Below are 25,936 nucleotides of genomic sequence, written 5' to 3'. Positions count from 1 at the left end.
ATCTGAGTGCTTTGGGACAAACAACGTGTTTTGCTCTCTCGAGCAGCCATCGTTTCCTTGCTGCCCTTTTCTGAGAACAAGGAGTGACATCCTGGTGAATACAGGCTTGGCACTGCCTCCTTGGGAGGATCGGGATAGGAGGCATGCGGGAAAACACGTCGTGATAGATGTCTCACCTCTTTAGTTCGATAAATTCATTCTTTTGATGGCTTTTTTGTTTGGGGGGCGATCGGTCTTTTAAGTGCTAATGCGTTCGCGGCGATATTTCTTTGTTTCAACATGCATAATCATCGAGCTCAGCCAGTTATTTGGAATAGCATTTGCCCATCTGGAGCTCCATAATTATCGTGCTATGGTGCAGTACAGCATGCCAACTAGGTTAGGGCTGTATTTAAAGGAGGATGGGAGTTGCATTTCCATACCTGAATGCTTTGTGATAAGAAGCACTGTTTGATCAGTAGATAGGGGAGTAATTGCTCTTCACTTCTTTCTTTTCCCATTCTTACATCGTGTTCAGGGATCTGGAATTTAATTACAAAAGGCAACTTCAGGCACAGTCGGACTGAAACAAGTTGCATATCCAAAGCATGCTTCTGGACGGCTTGGCAAGGCGTTGCACCGTGTCAGGTGTGGAGGAGGGCTACCAGCAAGGAATACCCGTGGCAGTTGGCCTACGGTAGGAAAATCAAAGCCTTCCTCAAGAGCGTTCTTAATCATTGCTGTCTGCAGGCCTTGGAAGGGTGAGTGGCAGGAGTTACACGCAGGATAAAATCCGTACAAACTCCTGCTTCAGTCTCATCCCAGGTGGATCCACTGCAGCCATATTCTGATGTTTCTGTTCATGGGGGCAAGAGGAAAGCCCTTGGGAAGAAGGTCTTGTTGTGTGCCTTGTACTGCCAGCCAGTGCCACCGATGGCTGCGGTGTGGTAAAAGCTTTACACGTTCCTCCTCAACCCATCGCCTTGCTTTGGAGCCCCTGACAGCCTTTGGATGCTGGTTGTGGAAAAACTAAGGGGAGATGCTTGGCTTTCTAGTGACGGGTGGCTTTCTACATGGGTTGAAATATTTCATTTTGAAGCAGGATGAGTTCTCTTTGGGAGCCTACAAGTTTTCGGTATTAAGGCTGTGTTGAAAACAGGCTTGGTTTGGAAATTCGTCTGTCCACAGCAGCCTATCTGGTGGAGAAAGTTGGAACAGGCGGAGAATTTGTGTGTAATCCCTGCTAGTTGGGCTGGAAGGACGACTCCTGGGAGAAGGTTATCAACACGCAGGGTTCTGAGGGCTCGGTTTCTCCCTGAAGGAGGACAATGATGCACCTCCTGAATAGGTGCTGAGTCACGGGGTTGGTGCTCTTGCATGGAGTTTAGTCATTTCCTGGGAAACTTTTGTTTTCAGTCTGGTGGTAGAGGGCTAGGTCTGCGCGTTTGTGCTGGGGGTGAAATAAATGAGTTTCTGCCGGAGGTTAGTCAGAAAAGAGAATTTTTGCAGACTTGCTTCACTTGGGCTTTAAAATTCATTGTGAGTCGTCTTGTTTGACATTTTTACTCAGCTTCGACTGTGCATATAGCCAGGTCTTGCACACGGTTATGTGGCTCTTGCTGTTTTTCATCATCTAAATGCGTTGTTTTGATGCTGCGTTGGTGTTACAAACCCTGTGAAGGGCTCCTACACCGAAACCCAAGTTCTGCTCAGGGACTACTTGTTAAAAATAGGTGAAAACGTTTCTCTTGAACAGATTTTGTAAAAGCCCTATTTGTGACAAAGCTTTGCTTTTGTGCCCTGTATAATATTCAGAAGGGAAAACTTATTTTTCCCCATGCAAGGTGCAGCTATTTAAAAGTTGTATATTATTTTTTTTCTCTCCAGGGTGGGGTTAGAGGCGGGATTTATTATTTGTGCATGGGATTAAGCTATTTCTGTGCATATGCTGCCTTTGTGGGTAACATGTTATTACTACTACTAGGTTAAAGGTTGGACTGGATGATCTCAGAGGTCTTTTCCAACCTGGCTGATTCCATGTGAAATTCATAGGGCTGCACTTTGAAAAACAATGGCTTAGATAAAAATTCCCTTCAGTGATTGTACTTTGCAGGTGTTTGTTAGAGGCTGTGAGCAGAGTGTTTATTTAGTAGGGTTATCAGAGTTAACAGAATTTGGTGATGTATTTAAAGGTTTTGAGTGGTTTTCTCCAAGAGTTTTATTATTTTAAACATTTTGCCTGTTGCAGAGGTAGATGTCAGCCTGGCATTGATAGCAAGGTCTGAGTTGCTGGTGCAGGAGCTCATCACACACCCTCTTGTCACAGGTAAGGGTCTGAAAGGCAAAGCATCTCCAGCCTTCCTGTCTGGACACAGGAATGAGTTAGAAGTATGGCTTAAAATTTGGCTGCGTCCTCGTTTGAGCAACTTAGCTGGGGAAATCCTTTGAAGAAGCCAACCCCGGAGCATGCCGGGGTCATGCTGATGCTGCAAAAACCGTGCACGCACAACGTGCAGGAATGTTCTCGTGTCTGCTCCAAAGAGAAGAATCAACAGAGTTGTAGTTCATATCAGGGGCTCTTTTATTTACAGTGGTAAGATTCCAAGTATTTTTCGGTGTCCCGGTCTTGCTAAGCCTTCAAGAACTCCTTTGCTAACCCAGGACGGTGCCGTTTGCAGCAGCAGTAAGATGCCACACGGGTCTTTTTCTGCGGGGAAGGGAGGGTCTTCAGCTGAAACTGATCTGATGCCACCTCCTTTTTGTCGGTCACCCCCTGCCCGTGCACACAAAGAAAACTGAACTCTGTCCTGAGCTCACCCAGGTTGGTGATACATCACATATGGCATCCAAGATTACTGCCCATAATACACGCGCCGAGACGGGTGAAGCGAGGACACTGGGTCAGCTGCAACTCCGAAATGCTGCTGTACGAGAGAGACATTCTTCAGGAGATGGATTTGTTGTTTAAAGGTGAAACAACAGCAATAAAAAAAATATTAAAAGTGCTTAAGGTGCACACAAAGTGACTTGGGGGGAAGTGCACCTTGTGACCTTGAATGACACAGCCCCAGACCTCTGCACATGGAGCAGACCACGCCACGAAAATCCAACTGCATTCTTTCAAAGTAATAAATGTTGAGATTAAAATAGTTTTAGTTTGATAAAACAGCATTCATCAGCCTTTAGAAAAGATTTCTTCTTAAAGTGTGGAACAGAGTCCCCACAGTGCTGCAGCCAAGTAGACTTGTAGTGTATATAAATTAATCTGGAGCTGATCTGTCTGTGAAACTTCTAGTGCTGCAACTGTAGCAGTATAATGCTGGTGCTTAACAAACACAGCTTTGTAAGTCTTGCTGCTTTTTCAGTAGCCTATTCATGTTCTTAATGGGAACAGAATGGTGCTGTTAAAGGAGAACTGCAACGCGCAAACCTGTTCTTTTTGGTCATCCATACTGCTTTTTGTGATATAAGGACTGAGCGAGGCTTTATTTATATTTTTTTTAAGAAATCTGTGACTTTTTTTTCTGTGAGACTGTAGTTTACAGACCTTGGTATTGTCTTCAAGGAGGAAACCTGATATACGGCTTCACCAGAAGGAAGGAGGAGGGAATCTTTGAAGCTGCATCATCACCTGGCCTCAAACAGAACGAGGGAATTGTCTAAACTTGTAACGTAGTTCTGGTGCTGAATTTATAGCCAAAGAGTGTTGGGAGTGCAAGACCTTTTAACAGGTATGCTCTGTTTGGGCACGTGAAAAGAGGTTTAAATGTTATTCTTTGGTTTGCTGAAGCCTGGCACTGAGGACATCTTAGCTTTTGGCCTTGGTAAAACCATGGCAGGGGGTGTCTGGAAGGTGCCAGTCCTCCAGGCGGTGGAAGAAAGGTGAGCTCTAACTCTGAAATAGCTAATTAATTACGTGAGTGGCAATAATGTCGGTTCCTGAGGTGCCAAACTGGTTGGTGTGATAGCTGTTTTCTGCCTAGGCTGTAGCTGAGACGGTCTGAAGTGTTACCGTGCATGCCTTTCTAGTTTGGGATTTCTCAGACATGCCACCTAACACGTCCAAGCACACTTGAAAGGCCTTATCTGGATGTGGCATGCAGCACAAGAACATTTTGGACTTCCAGCTCTGCACTTCTGGCTTTCAACATCTCCAGCTGGTGGCTACTTCTGGTCAAGGACAGGAAATCCAAAATCAAGTTCTGCATAGCCAGGCTTGGTATCGTGTCCTGTCAGAGTTAGAGGTGGTAAAACTGCAGGGAGACGTGGCCTGGTACACGTGCCTAGGGATCGAGAAGGGGAGCAGGGAAGAAAGGCAAAGTCATCAAGGTCACTTAACATGGGTGAGACCTGAAAAGCAGATGCAATGGTGATAATATAATTTATTTCCTTATTTTCCTATTATAACCTTGTTAGAGTGTTTGCTGTTAAGTAAACAGAGCAGGTATCCATGTTGGGGGACTAATGAATGGACCAGAAGCATTTCCAGGATTCTCTGTCAGCATAAGCTGCTAGAAATATCAAAATTGTTTTTTTGTTGACGTTTTAAAAGCATCCAAACATTTTTCCAAATGCATACAAACTCATTTGAGATTCGACTCTTTTGCTTGATGCAGTCAAGTGTTTGGAGGCTTTGTTGGAGAGATGCTGTGCGCTACGTGATCATTTTCCTTAATTTCTCCACTGTAGTAATTATGGTTTTGTTAGACAGTAAATGATTCAGTGTTCTCATTCCATGGGGGGAAGGGGAGCAAGGATGTTGAAAGAGGAGTATTGTCTGAGCGTAGCAGGATTAGCTGGTGTTACCACCTTGCACTGATTGAGCACCGCTGGTTAGAAGAGATCATCAACCCTAATTGCTAAAAAGCAGCCTGGCGTCACAGGGCGGTGAGGCTCCTGAAGTTTGAGGCTCCTCTGTTGCATGATTTGAATATAGGTGTAACATCAAGGCTGATCGGTGGCAGTTCCCTGGGCTTCCTTCTGCCCTGGGTAAGCCCGCGCGGTTCCTCTGTTGGCGTGAACTCTCGGCAGGCAGAAAATGCCAGGGGGATGCGTGTGATGAGGACGAATTCTGATTTCTAAGGGAGGAGAATCACACTAGAAGGGAACATTGTGTTTTCCAGGGAATTCTCTTTCTCAGCTGCAATTGGTTTAATCACAAACAAACAAAGCTCCTGTGGTCAGGACCTTGTCCAGGCGTCCTCGGCGAGGGCGGAGGGTTGCTCCCGGACTCGACTCCGTCTCTGCAAACCATAAATGCTGAGTTATTTCTGACTCCAGGGAACGACATCCATCTCTTATGTATTTGTAAGACCTGCAGTGTCTTGAAAAGTAGAATGTTTTTAAATTCTTTTAAATCTGTCAGAAGAGAGGAAAGATGAAACGGGCTGGAGGGGGCAGCGTTGGAAGAGGGATCTGTACTGCAATACCCAGCAAGGTGAGGAGTTCCTGAAGCACCTCCATACCCTCCTGCCACAGAACCTGTTCTGTGGAGCTGCCTGGAGCTGGTCCACCAAACGCTGTGCAAATGAGCAGGAAAACTGAGCTGGTGGCTGGGCCGGAGCAAATCTCTCATGTGTTGGGATGGGTTCACCTTTGTGAGTCGTGGAGGTGTTTTTGGGATGGAAAAACCTGGGAGTTTGGGTGGCAGAGGGAGGAAAATGGTGGTGCGTGGAGCTGCTGGGATGGATCGTGGTGATGGAGCAGGGCTGCATTTACCCTTCAGCCTCTTCCACCGTCCTGGTTGCCTGAAGACATTGCTGCACCCAAGCTGGTGGCTACTGGTGCCAGGAGGAAGGCGAGCCTGTTCCTTCGTCGCGTCAGTGACCGGAGGCCTAGCTCGCTCACACAACCCTTAAATGTAAATAAAGAGAAGATCTCTGACCATAACATGAGAGCAGAACTGGTAATGACATAGCTTGTAGCAAGTCCTGCTAAAACTCCTCTGCCGTGCCGTGAGAGGTGGCCCGGGGCTGGGACCGCTGCCCTTGAGGCCATGTAGGTGAGGATGCTCTGCTGAATTTGGGGTAGGGGCAGCGTGGGGAGGGGATGCTTTGGAGACAGTAGGCAAGGTCACGACGTGAGAACATCGGCTGGTGATGGTGAATGGTTCTTGATGGAAACCGAACTGAATTTTTGCTTTCTTTTCCCAAGAATCCCCTTTTCCTCAGCAGGGCCTCCTCAGCGCATGGAGGCACAAGCACAGCTACAGATAAATATAGCCTCCAAGTGAACTGAAACAGTTGTAGCTGGGAGAGGGCCAAAAGAATGCCTCAGCAGTAAGTGTTTTTGTTTGGAATTTCTTTCCGAGGAGTGAACAAACACTAGCACCATGGTAAAGCAAAATTGTCAGCCCTCGTTTGCCTCGCTAATGGTTCATAACACTACGTCTGCCTAGAGAGGGGTTGGAGTTCTTGGGTTGGTTTTTAGCTGTCCAGAAGAATTCAGCACAGCAAACGTCACCAAGCCTTGAATTTATGGGAGCAGGCTTGATGAGGAGTTACCAGGTTTATGTAGTAGGAGTGAATGGTTCTTGAGATTGCAGCCCCATTGTCTTGGCTCTCTTCCTGTTGCTGTAATTTATGACTTTCTGCGAGGAAATCCGCATTTATGTTCAGATCGAGCCAGTTCCATTTCCTGTAGATCAGCAGAAAAGGGATAGCGGGAAAGAAAATTTCCCTCCTGGTGAGTCTCTGATTTCTCAGTGGATCGATCCCGAATTTGGGGTATGTGGGAACAGAGGAAGGAGATGCTGTGCCATAAATGCCTCCCATTCATGCACCACGTTAAAAAGACATTTGTTTGCACGACTCATGATGTCGCTTTAGGCGTAACTCCTGTGGCTGCAGTAATTGGATCATGGTTTTATTAAGGTGATTTTACACCTGTTACCTATACCTGCACGCAGACTTTTTTTCCTAGCCTTAGTCCCCATGTCTTGCTGGAGATCCCATTTCAGTTAATTGTGGTCTGTTTCTAGCTTGCACGGGTGGCTGTCCTTAAAGAAAGAACTCAGTTTATTTATCGGTTTCTTTTTTATCAATTTCTTTTAACCTTTTTGTTCCCTACTGGCCAGTTCCCCTTCTATGGGGCTAGCCTAAGAAGTTAAATGTGATGGCTTCTTGTCCCGTAAGACAGGTGCTTGAGCCTATCAGTCTGTCAAAATACTGCTGGAATGGGTTTGTTTTGGTTTTCCTTTTTTTTTTTTTTTCCTATTTTTTTGGGTTGGTTTTGCTGTTGTTGTTACAAGCACTATTTGGAAACCCAGCAGTGGGAGGGCACAGAGCTGCAGGGAAGCCCCAGGAATTTCTCACCCTCATTTCTCCTGCCTGTGTTTTACTGGCTGTAACTTCCCTGCTGCTGCCAAATAGCAGCCGACTTTTTCTTATTATCTCATGCTCGGAGAATCCTTTTTTTTTTTTTTTTCAAGCGATAAGATAAATGCCTCGGATCACGTGGTAGGGAAGGTTGCAAATGTTTTGACCGTTGAGAGTGCTGGTATTTGCTGGTAATGCACTAGTATTCCTCAGTAATGCCAACAAATTTCTGTGGCAGATGTTGCATTATATATAGTGCGTAACCACCGATGTCAGGAGCCCAATTAAATCTTGCGGAGAAGTTAATCACAAACTAACAAGCTCCAAACAAATCTGCGGGTTGGCTTCTAAGGGAAAATCCCTCCCCCTGCCTGCACAGGTTTGTTTTTCCTGAAGTGGCAGTCACCCCGCTCCATTTGCTACCCAAATGTGGGGGAATTCAAGCTGCCCCTGAAGATGGAGAGGCAAATCTCAAAAGCTTGTAGGTTCTGTAGCTCACGCAGTCAATGAAAACATTACCCCGCTCTTTGTATGGCTTTTCTTGAAGGTGTAGTTTTCGTACGCTGGCAGCATACCTTTCTCGTGAGCTGGATTCATTTCACTGAGCCGTGTATTGCAATCAAGCATTAAAATTAATGCTTTGGTTGGCATTTCGGTGCTTCATGGCCATTCTAATGTGCTGGTGCTGGATTTGTTCGGACTTGTCAGGGCCTGACTCAAACGTGGCAAAAGAGAAGTGAGATAAAGTTGTGTGTGCAAATGCACGCCCTCCGCTAGGCAGCGTATTTATCCGCTGCAGCCTCAAAACTTTTAGGCTAGGTACTAAACGACACGAAGATTCGACTGTCCAGCAAAAGGAGCTAATCCCATACCCTTGCTCAGCATCGCAGTGCTGCAAAATCACCTTTCGAACCCCAATGGCCACTTGGCTGGAATGTTTCATCGGGGATGCCAGTGGTGTAGGGCGGCTTAGAGCCTAAACCCTGTAATCACCTTTCTGATGTGCCCGTCCAGATCCGGCTGGAAGTGTCTGGCCGAAAGATGCTGCAAGGAGCCAGGAAAAGCTGGGGCCTGTGCTGCTCGGTGTCTAATGCTCTGCAGCCTTACGATAATCAGGCTCAGGGCAAAGCAAGCATGTTGTTTGTGATCTCTAGTTTCTTGTTATAACACAAGCGTTGGCTTCATTTTAGCCCGAGTAAGGAATACCAAATAATTCTGTTTTCCTCTTGCTGTGTATTTGATCACTTCCAATCCTTCAGCCCCAAGAGAGATGAGGTTATGAGTGCAGGTCAGGCTACAAAAAGGCTTGAAATGCTGCGGGGCTTTTTGTTTTAATCCCTTCAAGGTTTCAGGCTTTCTTGTGGTTCTGATGTAATGTGAGAAATTAAAACAAAAGACAGCAGCCAGATGGTACATCTCCAGGATCAGACAGATTAGTTTTTTTAAAAAAGGGAAACGTTCACTAATACGCATTCTCTTCTGGAGTTTTGCTTCTGTGGAGCTCAAGCATCTCTCTTCTGCATGGCTCTACTAGCAGGCAAGAGATGGAATTAGGGCTATCAACAAGTTCTAAAAATAAATAAAGAAGCTTCCTTTCACTGAATATCAAACTGAATATTGCAAGTCTGGTTTTCTGAATCACGGCGCGTGCTTGCTGGGCAGTAGCCTCAGAGGTGCCTCTGTTCATCCTTCCATTTTCTGAGGAGCTCTAAGCAGTGTTCCCTCCTGCACTGGGCCCACTTTTGTTTGCTGGAAGCTGTTCTCCCTTTGATTAGTTTAAGCTCAGGCTCTGAATTTGCACTTTCCCTTTGCCCTGTTGTTTGGGAATTATTCTATTAGTTAGTCGAGTTGGCTTTGTGGTTACAGAATATTTTCATGTGCTCCGAGTTTCCCTTTTTACGTTTTCATGGCTTTGATATTCCATTTAGATAGCGGTTCTGATTTAAATTACTGCATTTAAATAGTGTATATCTATGATCCCAAGGGAAACTACAGAAACTGTAATATGGAGGCTTTGAAATCATAATGCACCCACTTCTATTTGGTTTCAGGTTGTCTTCAGCGTTTGCATTGACATGTTCAGGTGAAACTGTGTCACTGAAAAGTAAATGAAACCCAAAACAAAAACACTGGTTAAATAAGTTTTCTTTTCTTGGTTTCAGGGGACATCACACAAAAGGGGTATGAGAAGAAGAGAGCAAAGCTTCTGGCTCCGTATGTTCCACAAACACAAGGTGGGTGCTTGTTTCGGTTGGGTAACGAGTGTGCATGCCCTTGGCATTAAAGGGATCCGAAATGACTGTGGAGCGCAGCGCTGACATTTAGTTTACCAGCTCTGAGCCTGGCAAAAATTGTGTCTTGGTGTGTGTTTCCATAGCTGTCTAATAATGACACTTGTGGAGTTTGCACGGGAGCCAGGAAGCCACAGGCAGCATTTTGTCTCTAGCTTACTGGTTTGTACTGGCCTCCAGGGATTCCTGCTGGCTGGGCTGTTTGTTGGGGCTTCGTAGAGCACTGTGTGTGCCTCAGTGCCTTCCCTGCCCCGTCTTTATCTCACCCCTGCATAAATCACTTCCTATTCCTTTGTCAGCTGCAAAGTCCAGGGCTTTGAATTGATCATGAAGTGTGAGGTCCTCAGGAATGGCTCCTGAAATCTTAAAACTGGCTTTACACAGCCCTGCTTTCAGGCATCTTAATTCTATATTAGAGAATTTCTTTATTTATTAGAATATTAGAGAATTTCTATATTGATTAGAGAATATTCTTTATTTTTCATATTATTTTTTTTACTAGAGAGCTGAATTCACGTTCTTTGTTTACATCTATTTCTTTTGGTTCAGAGATCCCTGGCTGTAGAGCTGAGTGGCCACAGGATAATTATATATAGTTCTAAACTGAAGGACAAGGCTGAATGTCCAATAATTATGGGGATGCTTGCCCAAAATAATTGCACGGCTGATATGCTGAGATGCTTAACCATTCAAAACTAATGTGTCTGGCTCTTAGCAGTTCAGGGAGTGAATGGGTCTGATAGGCAGCAGTGACTGGACTTACTGTAATTCACGGAGACTGAACTACTGCCAAAAAACAAAACAAAAAAAGGAAGGCTAAAAGTGCATTTATTGACCGTTAGCACTGCTTCCACTGGGGGAAGCTTGTGCGGGTTTTCTGCTGAAATTGCAGTGGTTCAGGCAAGGTTTGAGCAACACAAAACAGTTCTGCTGCTGTCACGCGGTAGCATCTAGACTGTGCCACTCCAAAACATCGATGTTTGCGTTCCTGGTCTCCTCCAGCCCAGCTTTTTCTCCACTTTCTCTTCGTGTATTCCACAAAAGCTGATGCCTGCTTTCTTGCGTGAGACTCGTGCCATAGCGGGTGCTTTGTATACAAAAGAACGGGGCATTCTGCCGGAGGAAACATCCTGAAGGTAGCAAAAATTGTTTCTCAGCCTTCAACAAGGTTTTGTTACAAGCAGCACTCTGCGTACTGACAAGTTCCTCCCTGAGCCACAGATGGGATGGGAAGCTCTGGAGGCTTGGTTGTTGCCCTTGTATCAAATCTGCTTGTTATTTACAGAAACCCCAAACTAATACACATGAGTAATCCCTCTTTACAGGCTTTGGAGGTCGGTATTTGCTCAGCAGGTCTTTGAGTCCGACGTGTACACCAGGGGAGATCTTGAGCCTTAGGAGGAAGCGTGGGCTCGTCCCGTATGTTCGGGTGCCTTCCTGGCACGTTTGCTTTCATCGTGGAGGCTGAAGCTCTCCAAGTTGCTTTTCATCTGCCAGCGTGATGCGCCCCTCACGCCTGTCGCTTTGCACGCCTGCTTGGTTTGTTTCAGCAAATGTTGTTTAATTAAGCGGGGAAGAAAATGGCAAGACTGTCTGCGGCCCTGCTATTCTAATTGTCCTGCTTTTCAAGTCTGCAGAATGAACCGAAGTTCAGGAAGAGACACAGGTTGATAGGAGGTCACCAATTAAAATAGTATTTTGACTGTTCTTCTGGCTCGGCCCTCTAGTTTGTTTTTTTTATATATCCTATATCCAGCTGCCCCCATATCCAGCTGTAAAAATCCCGTTGAAGCCACGCGTGAGGGGTGCAGAATCGGGTCACCTTTTTAACGAGCAGAAACCTGACTTAGCTCACAACAAGAAAATGTTTACTCCTGTCATTTAGTGCCCTAGGTTTCTCAAGGCCCCAGCCTGATGTTAGCTAATGCATTGTCTCCATTTCACAGATGTGAAACGAGACAAACGAAGGCATGATGACAGGTCAGGGCACGTCGGCATTGTAATTCGGGAGATTCTTATTGCTTAAGCTGGGCTCCATTCACATTGCCTCTGGGAGCTCGCCTCATTATTTTTGAGTTAAGGCAACAATGTTAATTACCTAAAGATACATGTTTTCCCGGTGCAACATCCATTTTTGTAAATGGACCGCGCTGAGGTGCTGCAGCCGCCGTGCCAGGCTTGCTGCTCCTCCGCTCTGCGCTGGCTGCGGCACAAAAAGGCTTTGAAGAAAGCGTTCTGGGCAGCTCCCCAGGTTCCACACAGTAAGTAATGCTGCAGGTTTCACTCTTGCCTTGGACCGAAGCAGGGAGGACGGATGCTAATTTCGCTTTATGCTAACGAGCTTAAACCGCAGGCGTCGTTTTGGCATGGTCAGAGAGGGTCTCGCTGCTGTGAGTTGATGTTTTGTTGGAGTAAAGCTGTTTGGGCCCATTTTAAAAGAATTAATACACTTTCACTGTTTCGCAAAGTGTTTTTCGGACAGGCAGACAAACTGTCCTGGCACTAGCAGGTAGTGCAGAAACCCACTGCCTCTTGAAACTGGTCTGCTGCAGGCACCAGGCAAACTCCTGCCTTGAGGAAAACCTCTCCACTTCGGTTGCTGCAAATCTGGAAAAGCGTTTACAGCATTTCAGCTTAAACAATGCCGCTGCAGGAATACCTTGTGCCAAAATTAGCAGCCCTTGCACACAGGCTTTTGGCAGGGTATGTTTGCTTGCTATTTAAGATAATGCATTCTGTTCCTCTGCTAATGTGTAAAGGAAATGATATTCATTACGCCCTGGTTCACTGTCAGACCTTCCCATGTAGCTGCTGGAGTTCTGTGCTCTTGCTCCTGTTCTCTATTCCCAGGGCTCTCTTAAATAAATAAATATATATTATCTATTTTAACCGCATTTGTGAAAAGAACATAGGAGCACTTCTTTCTGAAAAGGTAAGGTGAACGTGACCCGGTGTATTTTGTGTTTCAGTGCACCAGGGAAAGGTGTTGGAAGGTGCGAGTGATGGGCTTGTAAACCTGTGGGAACTGAGAACGTTTGCAACTAATTTAATTGATCTGTGAATTGTTGTTGGCAATGTGTGCTTTGGTTTTATCTGCTTCGTGCCCTTACTGGGTAGCACGAGGTAGGAGCGTTACAGATTTTGTCGTTTTAGTGCAAAATTTCTTTTCAAATCGTGGCACTTTGGAAATGAAGCAGTTCTCCACTTCCCGAGCGGGCTGTCTCTGTTTCCTGTCTCGGCAGAGTCCTTCCTGCCGTGCTGCGTGCTGCGAGGCTGATAAACCGGCAGAGCTCTACTCCAAAGTTTCTCTAGTTTCTTTTTTCTGTCTTTCGGCATTGTGTTATTTCAAACGGGAGCTAATGTGAAATGGTAGCCGGCGATAAACCAGCTTTGTCTAAACCTGTAAATCATGCACACGCGCTCCAGCTTAGCGTTGTTTAGAGAGTTTCACCCGTTTACAAGATCCGACTTGCAGCTACCACAAATGGGGAATTATTTTCTTTCTTTGTGAAGTCTGAGGGGTATCACCATTGCAAATGAAGCTTATCGCTTGACTTTAGGAAAGCAATTTCTCCATCTTTGAAATCAGTTCCAGGACTAAGTGGAGCACCTGAATTCTCCCATCACATCTCATTCAGGGCAGAATTAAGATCCATCTGGCTAATTACTCCTGCAAAAGCCTGAAACCTTGTAAATCTGATGGGTTCTCAGCACTGGGAGAGAGCAGTAATCCTTCTGGGAGTGCTGTTCAGGCTGGTTTGCAAACCCTAGGTATTTGAGTTTATTATTTACACAGTTTTTATTCTGAAGATGATGTTGTTTGAAGGATTAGCCCAATCCTAGCGCTTCTGTGCAATGCTGTATGCAAAACAGCAGAAAAGCAGCAGGCAAACCTGTTATTCTTCTGTCAGATGAATCTAGCACTGACTGTCCTTGTTATTAACGTAAACATTTATCCTTGCTGATCATATGTGATGGTTTTACTGATTCCTTTAGTCTAAAAATGTTCTAATTAAAAAAAATAAATCTGTAAATCTCCAAATCATTGAGCCTCTCTGCTTTCAGTAAACTGCAGAGACCACAAACCAGTCAATTGTCTTGGAAAAAAATATTGCTAATTAAAAAATCCGTAGCATCATTCAAAAGCAAATCTGCATCTTTTTTTTTCTTTTTCATGCCTCTTTAGATTCCAATCCTGCCAGTGGAAACTGCAGCTGTAGCAGGATTATGCGAAAGGGAATGCTAAATAAAGTCACCTATCACCTGCCAGGCTTAGCTCACTTACGTTGCTTTGTTGTTTAACCACTTGTGATTTACTGCAGCTACACACAATTTTCTTGATCTGAGCCTGGATGCTTTGTTAGGCTACTGTAACATGTTATTGTGTCATAGCAAAATATTTAATCAAAGGGCTTGCTCTTGGTGTGTCATGTTGCTTACAGACACATCGGATCCCTTTGCAAATGGAACGTCATATTTGCCTTGTGATGCCCTGTAGAGCAGATGAGATGCTCCTGCAAGAGTTATAAGAAGTAACTGAATATGAATTAAATAAATTATTTAAAGTAGTGTTAAATCTGCTGCTGACATCTAGTGGGTACTTGACTCTGTAGATGCTCAAACGATCAGAAAGATTTAGGCTTTTCTTCTTAGTCTGTGAAGTTGTCTTTCCTCTGGATCGAAATAAAATTCATTTATGATGAGTCCAAACATGGCCCCGTCTGGGGGCATACCGCAGCTCTCTGCTCTGCTGCTTGGCTCCTAGGGAAGCTCACTTTGCTATTCAGGGAAGACACTTGACTTCATTTGGATCACGTACAGCCTGTGCTTATGTAAATTTGGTGTGTTCGGCGCTGTGCGTGCGAGCATGAAGAGACTGAGTCTAAGGAATTATGAGGTAGGATCAGACTGCGTTAAACACCAGAGTTAGAGTTGTCAAGTTTTAAGCTCCTGTTTAATTATCTTGTTTCAAAGTTTGGATGAATGACGCTACAAAGACATTAAATTCCAGTGCTTATAAATATCAGGTCTGCTGCAGAATCACGGCAAGGGGGCACAAATACTGGTTCTTTTGGATGTGCTTAAGCTGAGCTGTGGAGTAGCGAGTCTTGCTCTGAAGTGCAGGTCTTCTGATTGCCACGTCCTGCACCTAAACCACAGCAGCTCTTCCTTTACCCCACCCTACTTCTCGTGCTGCTGGCATCTTGTTGCAGGCAATAGTTAGGTTTTGATACGCAAACGCAAAGCTGTGCTGTGTGTTATGATATTAAAAAGAAAAAAGAAAAAAAAAAGAAAAGAAAATTGAGAGTAATTGTTTGATCCTTTATTTTGGCTTGAGGATTTCTGGCTAGTTGGATCTGTTATTTTAACTGGAAATGAAGATTTTGATTCTTTGGCATGGCTGTTTGAGGAAGGGTTAATAAGAAGCTCAGTAGCTTGCCTCTGCTGAACGCTGAGATCACAAACAGGACTCCTCCAAAGCTGAGCAAGAGGTGGGAAGTTGTGAAAAGATTCCCAAATGATAGCGTTAGTGGTTGAGATAGAACTTCCAGGAGCGCATTGTCCCCGTGTTACTGAATTTTCTCTGAATTGCATAATACTGGTAAAAAATGTTAGCGAATGAACTAACTACCCATTTAGCCTGTAAAAATTCAAGTAATATTCTGCTCGTTAGGGTGCTGGAAGGAGTAGGATGGCCAAAGATGTCTGCAACAAGTTCAGTGTGATGGGCTGTTATTAGAAGGTCTCTTAACTCAAGGTTCTTGCCTTCAGTTGTTTACCCAGAACCACACACCGAGCAAGCGGTGGAACTGGAACCCAGGACTTGTGGTTTCTTCTTCGTTTCTCTAATCCTTTGGGAGTTTGTGAGAATTCATCAGCGGTGCATATTTAGATGACACAATTGCTCTTTTTTTCTGCATGACTTCAGGTGACAACCTCAGGCTAATTGCAGCTGCGTGACCTCTGGTTTTTAAGGGTTCCCACTGAAGCAGGATTCATTTGAAAAGCGAATTTCCAGTAGCAGCCATTTCTAGCATGCCCTGGTGAACTACACAAAACCACCAGGTCTTAGGTTCTCTATTTAATTCCCTGTATCCATGGGGAAAAAACAGACATTTCCAGGATGATAAAGCCACTCACTTCTTGACATGCTGGAAGCAGACAGAACGTGGAGAGCCAGAGAGAGGTCTGCTCGGTTTTGTAATTAACACGAACAGCAAAGGCTCTTGCCGCTGGGATATTATTGGTTTTCCTGTCAACAAGGCACGCTGGTCAGTGCGATGACGAGTACTGAACCCAGCTTCTGAACATGTTTTCTACAGGTTTGATCTTTTTCACAGCTCAGGCTTGAGACTATAAATTGTTGCATCAGCCAAAGGCATTTTCTCCCTGTTCCCGTAACAGTGGTGTCTAAGAGGGCTCTGGTGTAAATGAATGCAGTCTCTAAAAGCAACTTATATATGGTACTTCAGCACAAGTTAACCTGCTAATTTATCTTAATGAAATAACGAGAGTTTGCCATTGGAAACGTGGCAAAGAAGGGGGAAAATCACACAGGTATGAAATCACAAAGCATGCTTTTCATTGCACATGTCCCTGTCAAGTGCTTGGAAGTGCAGGACTTGCCTGACTGATCTACTGACTTCACCCATCCAGATTTATCTGAATCTCACCACCTTTTCTTTTGTATTTTGTAATGAATTCTTGAAAGGTGGCTTCAGCTCCCATTGTCACTAGTAGGTTACTTAAATTACATGAAACTGCGTCTTATGTCACCTGCTCCAGACTTTCTGTAAGTTGTCTTTTACTTGATGTGCCTAACAACCCTTTAAAAATGAAAAAGTAGCAAAAAACTCTTAAAAGTAAGGTCAAAGAAGGAACAGGTATGTTTTAACTGATAAGGTTGTAATTGAACAGATGTATTAACATACTAATTAGGTCTTCTTTGCTACAGGAAATAAAAGGAAAATCCTATAATTGTATGTTAAAACAGAAAAGGATACTCAAAAAAGGCTGCATTTCTTTTCTGCTCTCAAAAAATTATGGGTTGTTTTCCAGGGGTTGATCCAGCTTTACAGAAGGAATCCAGAACTCAGACACCCGCTCCAGCTGCAGCTCCAGCCTCAGCATCGTCATCATCCTCATCCAAATTTCACCGAGCCCGCTCAGGGGGAGCCCGAGATGAACGCTATCGATCTGGTAAGGGGAGGGCAAGAATTCACCTGGGATTTTTGTCAGTGAGGAGGAATTTACCATGTATTTTCAAGGAGTCAAGCTCACTGTTTGTCCACTGATCGAAAGTCCCACCTTGGTTCTGTATGAGGAAACATCAGACTTGTTGGGCTGTAGCTGCTGAAGCAGAAAGAGTGCTAAGCAGAAAAAAATCCCAAGTAACTCTTTGCCTTCTTGATTTTCTGGCCTGAATGCAGCTCTTCAATGCCAGTTGTTCACAGAACAGAAAGCCTATTTTAACCGGGTCTGTAAGTAACCAGATTCAGTGAGATGTCAGGTAATAATTTGCTCGTGGAATTGATGACTGCTGTGCAGATCTGCTCTAGGATACTGGAAAGTGAGAGCTGTCTTTCTCTATCAATGCTTAAAGCACTTCCAAAGAGCAGCAGCATTGGCTGACTAATGCCCTGCTGATTTCCTTCTCCACGAAAGGAAAGGAATGGAAGCTGGCACCTATTTTTTGTCTCAACCTGGCTTAGTTTTTCACTTCACATCAATGGGATTCAAGTTTTCCTCACAACAGGGGCAAATGAATTACATTAAATATACCTTTTGCAGTAACTCACCATTTAAAGAAGCATTAGAAGAGCCTAGTTCTCTCTCCTTTTTGGAAGAGCATCATTAAAATACCTTAATTTGTGAAATTGATGTAGATGAGCTCTTTTACTTGTTGTAGTAGTTTAATATGTTGTCTTCTCGTCATCAGTGATGTGTCTTCTTCTAAAGAGTTCTGCATGTTTGCAGGAGGATGGTGGCCTCCTGTCCTAGCCTGTTTCAGTTAATGATCAACATGGATTTACAGCTGCAGTTAATAACTTCCAAGATTTACATGAAATCTATATCTATTATATTTTTTTGAGAACATCAGGCTTTTCCTAAATTAGACAACTGGCTCAGAAATCTTAAGTTTATAGACAGAGTTGCACCTGGGGCTGTATACTCTGCTAGCATGTGTGCATATTTTGAATTATGCACAAGCATATTTTAGGATAATCTTTGGGCAAGAGGAACAGTCTGGTGGGGCTGGGACTTTGTATGAAATTTGCCATAGACACAAGAATATGATGACTAAGCCAGAAGATTCCAACCTAAAATCCTGGCCTTGCTATGAGCTTGCTAACTTTAGAAGCATCGGTTTCCTTTTTTTGGTTTGCTTGGTTTTTGTGTTTCTTTTTGTTGTTTTGTTTTGCTTGCTTTTTTGTTTTTTAAAAAGGAAAGGTTACGTACAGGATTGCAAAATGTTGTTGTTTGGGAAGGTAGAGTAACATGGGAGCGTTGCATAAATACAGAAGGCTAGCAGCAGTTGCACTGGTAAGCCTTGTGTGTTTTTTTTCTCCTCTACTGTTGCAAAACTGAGTACATTAACTTCCATTTTGCAGATATCCACACGGAAGCAGTTCAGGCAGCACTGGCAAAACACAAAGAACAGAAGATGGCTCTGCCTATGCCAACAAAAAGACGATCTACCTTTGTTCAGTCTCCAGCTGATGCCTGCACTCCCCCAGGTTAGGTTCTTACAGTGTGCTTGTCTGGGTGGATGTTAAGGTATGCATTAGTAACAGTTTCCAAATCAAGAGGCTGCAGTTGTCAAAATATTCAAGATCTTCTGCACATTTGTAGGTAGCGTGTTACTCCTGTAGCTCTCTTGCTACATTTGAGCAGCTGCTTGTTTTCGTGGAGCTGCTGTTAACGGCTGTGAAAACGAGTCCTCTTTTGGGAGCTTTTAAAGAATCAATTGGGAAGAACTGAGCGGGCTTTCTGGACTGATGCTGCATCTTTTGCTTCCTTCACACGTATTTCAGTTACAGAATTCATGTTTTGGTAAGGTTACACTACTCAACATACAGGAGGATTTGCATCAAGGTGTGTTTCTGGACAAGGACTTGGGAGGGTGTCCTGTGGGATTCCATGACATGTAGGACTTTTCTTTCCTAATCCCTCCCATGCAATGGCCATTTTGCCTCAGCAGCAAAACACCTCAGATAATGAGGTGTCTGTTATGATGCTTGTGCAGCAGATATTAATAAACATCTCCATTTTCAAGTAGCTATGTACCCAGGCTTAAAAAGGGATATTTGTAATTTTTAGCAGTGTCTTTTATGTTGGTTCTTACTGTGCAGAAGCACCAAGGTCATTTGGATTGAGGATGAGAGATGAAAAAAGAGAGAAAAACCCTCCTAATTAGAAATTCACATCTCTATTAAACTACGTTGTTAGGCCACTTATAACTATTCTTTCACCTCCTTTTTTTTCATACTTCCTTTTATGTTTCCCTTTCTGCTGGTTGCTAGTGCCTGTTTATGGTGTCTGTTCAGGTCTCAGCTTTGTACTAACTTGTCCAGCACATTCTGAGCTGTGGGCACTACACAGATAAAGGTTAGCATTCACTCACAATCATCTGGAATCAGGCTTTTCCTCCAGCAGGTGATCACTGAAGAACAGGTAAGTGTTAGATGAAAGCCTAACTGAACGTTTATATGTAGTGCTGAACAGCTTAAGGTATTAAGTGATGGGTGCTTTCTTCATGATAAATATTTCACAGCTTTCTGGATATCAATTCTTGTGGAAATGCAGGATGTTGTTCCTTTTTTGTGGTTGTGTGCATCCGTTCCCCCCCCCCCCCATCCCTTTTTGTTTTCTGCCATTGAAAGGGAACCATTTAGAATACCAGACAAAAGCATTTTCTGCATGTGGCCTTGGCACATTTGTTTCCCAGTGCCTGCATTCTGCTTTTGTTGCTGTGAATTTTCACTTTGGGGAATGAAACTGACTCCTCACTTTCCATTTCAGACTTACCAAAGTTAGGCAAAACAGCATCTGATAGCAGAATACGAATGGAAAAGTAATGAGAGAGAATAAACGTGGAGAACCCAGGAGAAGGATACTTGTCTGATGTGTTGTATCTTTTGTGTGCTTTAAACAAGGGCAAAACACCAGGAGTACACATGGTCGGATTGGATATGTCTGCTGCTTTAACTTCTGTTTTGGCCTACATAACCTTGTTTGACACAGCCTGGGAAAAAAGATCTTCATATTACAAGCCTGTGCCGTTGATATGTGAATTGCAAGGAGAGCATGTTCAGTGCAATGTGCTTTTCCCTAAGCAGCTAGATTTTCTTTTCTGCTTCCACACAGACACGTCTTCCGCATCCGAGGATGAGGGGTCGCTAAGGCGTCAAGCTGCTCTTTCTGCTGCATTGCATCAGAGCTTACAGAATGCTGAGTCTTGGATCAACCGATCTATTCAGGGGTCATCCACATCTTCATCAGCATCTTCTACACTTTCCCATGGAGAAGGCAAAGGGACCAGTGGGTCACTAGCTGATGTATTTGCCAATACTCGAATAGGTAGGAGATGGGTATGAACAGAAAAATCGCTTCAAGTTCAGATTGCATTAATAAAGCTGGAGTTGTCCACTTCGCAAGGGAAATTTGGAACAAGAGCTTAGTTAGTGTGGGTGGAACTTGTTAGGGTCGGTTAGAGTTGTACCATCACGATTTGTTTTTCCCCCTATAAGAGTTTCGGACCATTGGGTTGGTTGAAAAAAGGGGAGGTGGTGAGCCGGAGCTTATTGGAGTAGAAAAGATTCCGTGGTGTGATGGGAGCATTGACAGGTCCAGTGGGCACAGCTTTCTTTCTGCATACTGCATTGCTTCTGTCACAGCGAGCTGAAGCTACTCTGTGCACAAAGCTACCACATGCAGGTCAGATTTGTCATCTGTGCCCTGATGAAGACCATCGGGGTGTTTTTGCCTATCGAGGGGGGAAATGTTGTGTTTGAACGTTCACTTCCTGCTATAAGCCCTAATGGTTTATTGTTTGTGTTACACCAAAAGAAAAACAAATCAAGCCAAACCAACCAAAATATGAGAACAGCTGAGCAGGTCATTCCAAAAAATGGCCACAGCGAAATAAAGATTTAGCACAGGTCTTTTGTGAGTAGTCTGAGAAATAACCAGAGCATCCAGGTACTGAGAAGGCGGAGCAAAAACCTACAGATCTGGATACCCCAGGCTCAGTTTTTTGAGGCTCTGAGGTGCTCCTTGCTGCTGATGCTTCTGTATGAAATGGCAAAGTTTGTTTTTGCTCTGTGTATGTTTGTCTTTTTTATCTGCTGTTAAGGATATTACTGCATCTTGGAGATGTCTGTATTTTGTGTGCTCTGTGCTTTTGCTTAACTGGTTTGGGGCAAGCAGTGCAAAGAAGTGCTGGTATTTTTAATTGTTTCACTTCTTTTTTTTTTTTTTTTCCCTCTGTTATTTTTGTTTCTTTCTTTGCTGCCATGCAAGCTGTTTTCTGAAATGGAAAACTGGGGGAATTGCCCATAAAATGTAGTCAGTGTAATTAATGCCTCTGTGAAGCACAGAGGCTCTTCTTAGTTGGAGTATACAGAAAGCCACATTACCTTTTCTAATGAATTAAGGTAATCTAGGTTTTTACCTACAGAATAACTGCTATCTGATATAGCTAAAAGGTTGTACGAAACCTTCAGATGATCAACCCTACTATGTTGTATAAAGAAATCCCAAATAAACAAAAAATACATACTGAAGAGGAAGTTAATGACAGCTGCAGAAGTATGCAGTTCCTTGCAGTTTTGAATCTTACAAACTCATCTGAAGAGCTGATCAGCCTCTTGCAACTTAAAGCAAGAGGCAGACCCAGCTCACTCTCTTCGTTAGATTTTGAATTTGTTGTTTGACTGCTGGACAGGCTCATGCTGTTTAGCCACCGAGCTGGAAAAAATTTAAACTCAATGTGTTGTTTTTTTTTTTTGCTGATGTGCTTTAGTCAATAGTCTCCTGCTTGTTTTATTTTAGAAGGCTTTACTGGCAAAAAAAAATAAAAAAAATTAAATAGTATAATTCTAGCAACAGAGATTACCGAATAGGTGAGGGAGGTTTTTATTTGGGGATTTTGAGTATTTCAGAAATCATTTGGATCACAAACTTTTTAAACGGTACTGAATGCCAAGAGATTTAACTTACTTTTAAAGGCTAGAGACCAAAAATTGGAACTTTTTGAGTATTTTACCAAACTGCTTTCCTGACATGGATAAAGCCAGTCATCTTGTGCCTTTGTTTACAGTTTTCTAGAATAGATAATACAGGCTTCCCAGAGCTACTTAAGCGGTGTGTTCAGCATTAGTAAGAGCCCCCATAAATTTCACACCTTAAATTCTTTTTGAGTTCGTTATTAACAGGTAACAAACGCTTTGCTTGTTCCATCTGATAATGGAAGGTATATGTTAATTGTCATCTCAATTGTCTCCCTTCTTTTAGAAAATTTCTCAGTTCCCCCAGATGTCACAGCAACTACCTCCTCTTCCTCAGCACGCCCGGCAGCAATTGACCTTCCTCCTTCAGGGATCGTGAAAGGCATGCACAAGGGATCTAATCGGTCTAGTCTCATGGATACTGCTGATGGTATGGAACCTTTCAGAGTACACAGAAATTAGAACCATGTTAAGGAAGGGCTTGATTTGGGAGAACAAATCCTGTGACTTAAATTTATCCTATGGAAGCACTTCATAAGTTTGAGATAGTTTTGTCACTTAGCACAATCCCATGCCACAGCAATCACCTACTTTGTACTGAACAAGAGATAACCATGGCAGAGATTGGCTTTCTCCTCTTCTTCTTGCCATTTTTTTTTAAAGCAAAGAAAAATACAAAGGCATAGGTAGGCTAATTGTTTTTAAAAGCTTTTGTCCTGGAATCCTCAAAAGGAAAGGTAAGATGACTGAAAGCGTGTAACTTTTACCTGTAATTAAGATCCCATGAAGCTGATAATATTCACTGCAAGCTGGTTGCCATAAACCTTTGTGCAGAGGGGCAGAATTAATGCTTCTGGTCTTGTTGTGTCCTCCCTCTGCTGGCAGTTCTTCCACTACAATTGATCGATCTTGCAGGCAGGTGCAGGTGTCTAGGTTGTTTTTTACAGCAAGCGCAGTGTGTCAGAGACAGACGGAATTCAGCCCATAGAATGGAGTAAATGCCTTAAAAATGATTTCTATTACTAGCATTTTCTGACCATTAAGTTAATAAAGAACTGATATAATACTAATGTCATGCTGCTTGGCACAACCTTTAATAAAGGAAGCACGCCAAGAGAAGTACCCTCCAGTAGAAGGAGGTAAGTCATAAATGTTAATAGAGATGATGAATGCTTTTATTAGACAAAATCTTTCCCTCCAGGTGTTCCTGTGAGTAGTAGAGTATCCACGAAAATTCAGCAGTTGCTTAACACCTTGAAAAGACCTAAAAGGCCACCTCTGAAAGAATTTTTTGTGGATGATTTTGAAGAAATTGTGGAAGGTAATAGCACCAAACCATGTTTTTGCTAGTTATTTGTCATAAGAAAATGGACGTGCATAGTTCTGTGTTTATTTATGCCATTGTTTTTGAAGTTGACTCAGTTTGGTTTGCTGTTTGATGCTATCAGTAGCATTAATTAATAGTCTGATTTAAAAAAAAAAAACACAACAGTGTTTGAATACTATACTGCCGAGCTTTGTGTGGCCTCCTCAACGTTAACTTCTTACAATTACTAAAATTTATTAACAGAAGTATTTAAACACATTTTTAAAAACCCTTCATTTGCTTAGGCCTCTTCAATTAGATTTCCAAAATGAAAGTCTTTACTGATAATTTTATTACAGCCTGATTTTGTAAGATTGTTTGTTTTTCTTTTATCCAGTTCCTCACTATTGCATTTGAATACCTTTTCATAGGACCTTAGGAAAAGACTAGGATGATGCTCGTAAAGATGTTTTGTGCAGAGCTTCCTAGAAACCGAAATGTCATAGGAGCTGTTAAACCTAAAGGCTATAAGGAAAAGTGTTTGTTTTCAGTGTGCCTTGGCAGCTTAACTGCCTGGGAACACACGGTCCAAGATGAGCTGGGAACATTGTTGAATTTTCTTCAGTTCCACAGCCTGACCCGAATCAGCCCAAGCCGGAGGGACGCCAGATGACACCTGTGAAGGGAGAACCACTGGGAGTTGTTTGTAACTGGCCTCCTGCCTTGGAAGCAGCCCTGCAGCGCTGGGGAACCACACAGGCTAAGTGCCCCTGTCTGACAGCACTGGATGTTACAGGAAAACCAGTTTATACCCTCACATACGGTGAGCTGGGCCCTGGCTTCTGCTGCTAAACTCTTCTGGAAGAGCAGTAGCAGATAGGACATGGGTTTGTTGGTCTTGGTGGGGTTGCAAACACCTTCCTGGCTTGTGAGAGCTTTGTAGACAAAGCATAACTGAAACAGAGGTGACTGTAGACGGTTAAAGCAGTCAGGAATTGAAATATTCTCTCGTCTGCTGGGTTGATTTAGAGTTGTGCAAGTCTCTCTTCTTTGTGTTCTAGGCAAATTGTGGAGCAGAAGTCTCAAGCTGGCCTACACACTGCTTAATAAACTGGGGACCAAAAATGAACCCGTGTTAAAACCTGGAGATAGGGTAATGAGTTTGGGACTGTCTGGTTCTCCCTCTGAAACAAAGAGGGTTTTTTTTGGGGGGGGGGGGCTGTAATTTACCACAGACACTAAAACCTTGTTCTTCTAATAACAAGGCTCTTATCCCAGGAACAGGCTATTTGGGAATGATACTTTTGTGACTTTTCAGTCCTCTTGGCTCCTCTCTAAGCAACTTCTTGGCTCTGGACCTTGAAGCACATCTTAAGGAAGAACATTGCACCTGAGAGAAATACAGAATTTTAGATCAATTTTGGCTGTATGTGCAAATCTGTGTGTATGTGTGTGCAGGGAATGCTGCTGTTACTGCATGAGGAATGAGCGCACATAATGCATTCTGTGGAAGAGTGCTTGAAGAAGCCCTGTGAAAAATGCTCTGTTAGAATGTGAAATAACAGTTTTCTGATTTCTAGTCACTATTGTTTTGAACTTTTTAAATTTTTCCTTGTATTTCAACTAACAAAACATTTTTGTGAATTGTAGGTAGCCCTTGTTTATCCCAACAATGACCCAGTCATGTTTATGGTGGCATTTTACGGCTGTCTCCTAGCAGAAGTCATACCAGTGCCTATAGAGGTACCTCTTACCAGAAAGGTAACGTTGATGGAACTTAGAGGAGTGGTAGGCTGATGTGGGATGAAACCCAAGTCAGGCCATCAACCTCTGAAAGCATTTCACAGCATCCAGCTGCTGCCTGAGCAGTTCTGTATCAACGCAACGTGCAAGACCTTTGTGAACCTGGAATGGGAGTTTAAAAATGGAAAAACGTATTGACTGTGCTGAGCAGCTGCAAATGGTCCATTTGCCTAAATGCTGTAGTTCTGACTACAGTAGTATTGACGATTATTATTGCAAATAATTTGCATGGTACAGATAATGCTGTAAATCTGCCTACTGATTCATTTGAAGGGGGCTCATTTCCAACCATGCTTAGTGTCTGATTTTTCTGGAAGCTGGAGGTATTAAATATTTCCGAAGACTTCCTGGCACCTTTTGTAAATTCTCAACACAGCATTTTCTTTACCATTACCAGAATTTTTGCAGTACTGCCTGCCATATTATTGCTATGTCAAAAACTGTCTAAAGTTTTTTTTAAAGTCTAAAGTTTTTCTAAACTAAAGAATTTCATAAGAGTTAACAAAAGCAACAGGATAATGGCAAGCATATGGCAAGAGAGGTGGTAATGAAATGGTAAGCTAGTTTGGTAATACTATGGGAATCACAGAGCTTTGCTTTCATTTGTCTTCAACACGACAATTGCTATAGCAACCAAATATAAAATTAAAGCTTTACTTAGCATTTGTCCAATCAGGTTTCTTAGTGAGCTACTTCATTTCAGTGTTTTTATCATTGTGCAATAGAAATTAGTTACTGGGGAAACAGAAGCCTTGTTATTTCAGTGTAATTATACATTTTGATTTTTTTTTTTGGCCTCATGATTCTTCTTTGAAGCATCTGGACTTCCATTAATGAAAATAAATGGTGTACACTCAGTGCCTATACTCTGGGCATGAGCACTCCTTTTCTGTGGATTTCCTATGCAATGCATCTTCGTTTTGCCAAAGCAAAATTTGCTTTGGGTATCTTTTGTGCAATCTATCCCCAGTTACGTAATCTTTTTGTTTCTGAACTTCAAAACAAACTGAA

At 43.2% G+C, this 25,936-nt stretch overlaps 1 protein-coding gene across 4 annotated transcripts in view; it reads left to right on the top strand.

The window, feature by feature from the left end:
* Positions 1-25,936, top strand: part of DIP2B (disco interacting protein 2 homolog B) — a 68,064-nt gene that overhangs the window by 19,497 nt on the left and 22,631 nt on the right. Inside the window, exons 2-11 of one of the 4 annotated variants that reach the window (XM_038172612.2) lie at positions 2,228-2,305; positions 9,458-9,529; positions 16,646-16,786; positions 18,199-18,324; positions 19,955-20,167; positions 22,103-22,246; positions 23,018-23,137; positions 23,748-23,945; positions 24,184-24,275; positions 24,773-24,865. In XM_038172612.2, the coding sequence (XP_038028540.1) occupies positions 2,228-2,305; positions 9,458-9,529; positions 16,646-16,786; positions 18,199-18,324; positions 19,955-20,167; positions 22,103-22,246; positions 23,018-23,137; positions 23,748-23,945; positions 24,184-24,275; positions 24,773-24,865 (1,277 nt within the window). Of the gene's footprint in view, positions 1-2,227; positions 2,306-9,457; positions 9,530-16,645; positions 16,787-18,198; positions 18,325-19,954; positions 20,168-22,102; positions 22,247-23,017; positions 23,138-23,747; positions 23,946-24,183; positions 24,276-24,772; positions 24,884-25,936 lie in introns of all 4 variants that reach the window. The other 3 variants (XM_038172611.2, XM_038172614.2, XM_038172613.2) reach the window with 3 other exon arrangements.

This window comes from Anas platyrhynchos, chromosome 34 (genome assembly GCF_047663525.1).
Source record: "Anas platyrhynchos isolate ZD024472 breed Pekin duck chromosome 34, IASCAAS_PekinDuck_T2T, whole genome shotgun sequence".
NCBI lineage: Eukaryota > Metazoa > Chordata > Aves > Anseriformes > Anatidae > Anas > Anas platyrhynchos.
The sequence above is the reverse complement of the archived record's forward strand: the minus strand, read 5'-3'. Positions and strand labels throughout refer to the sequence as shown.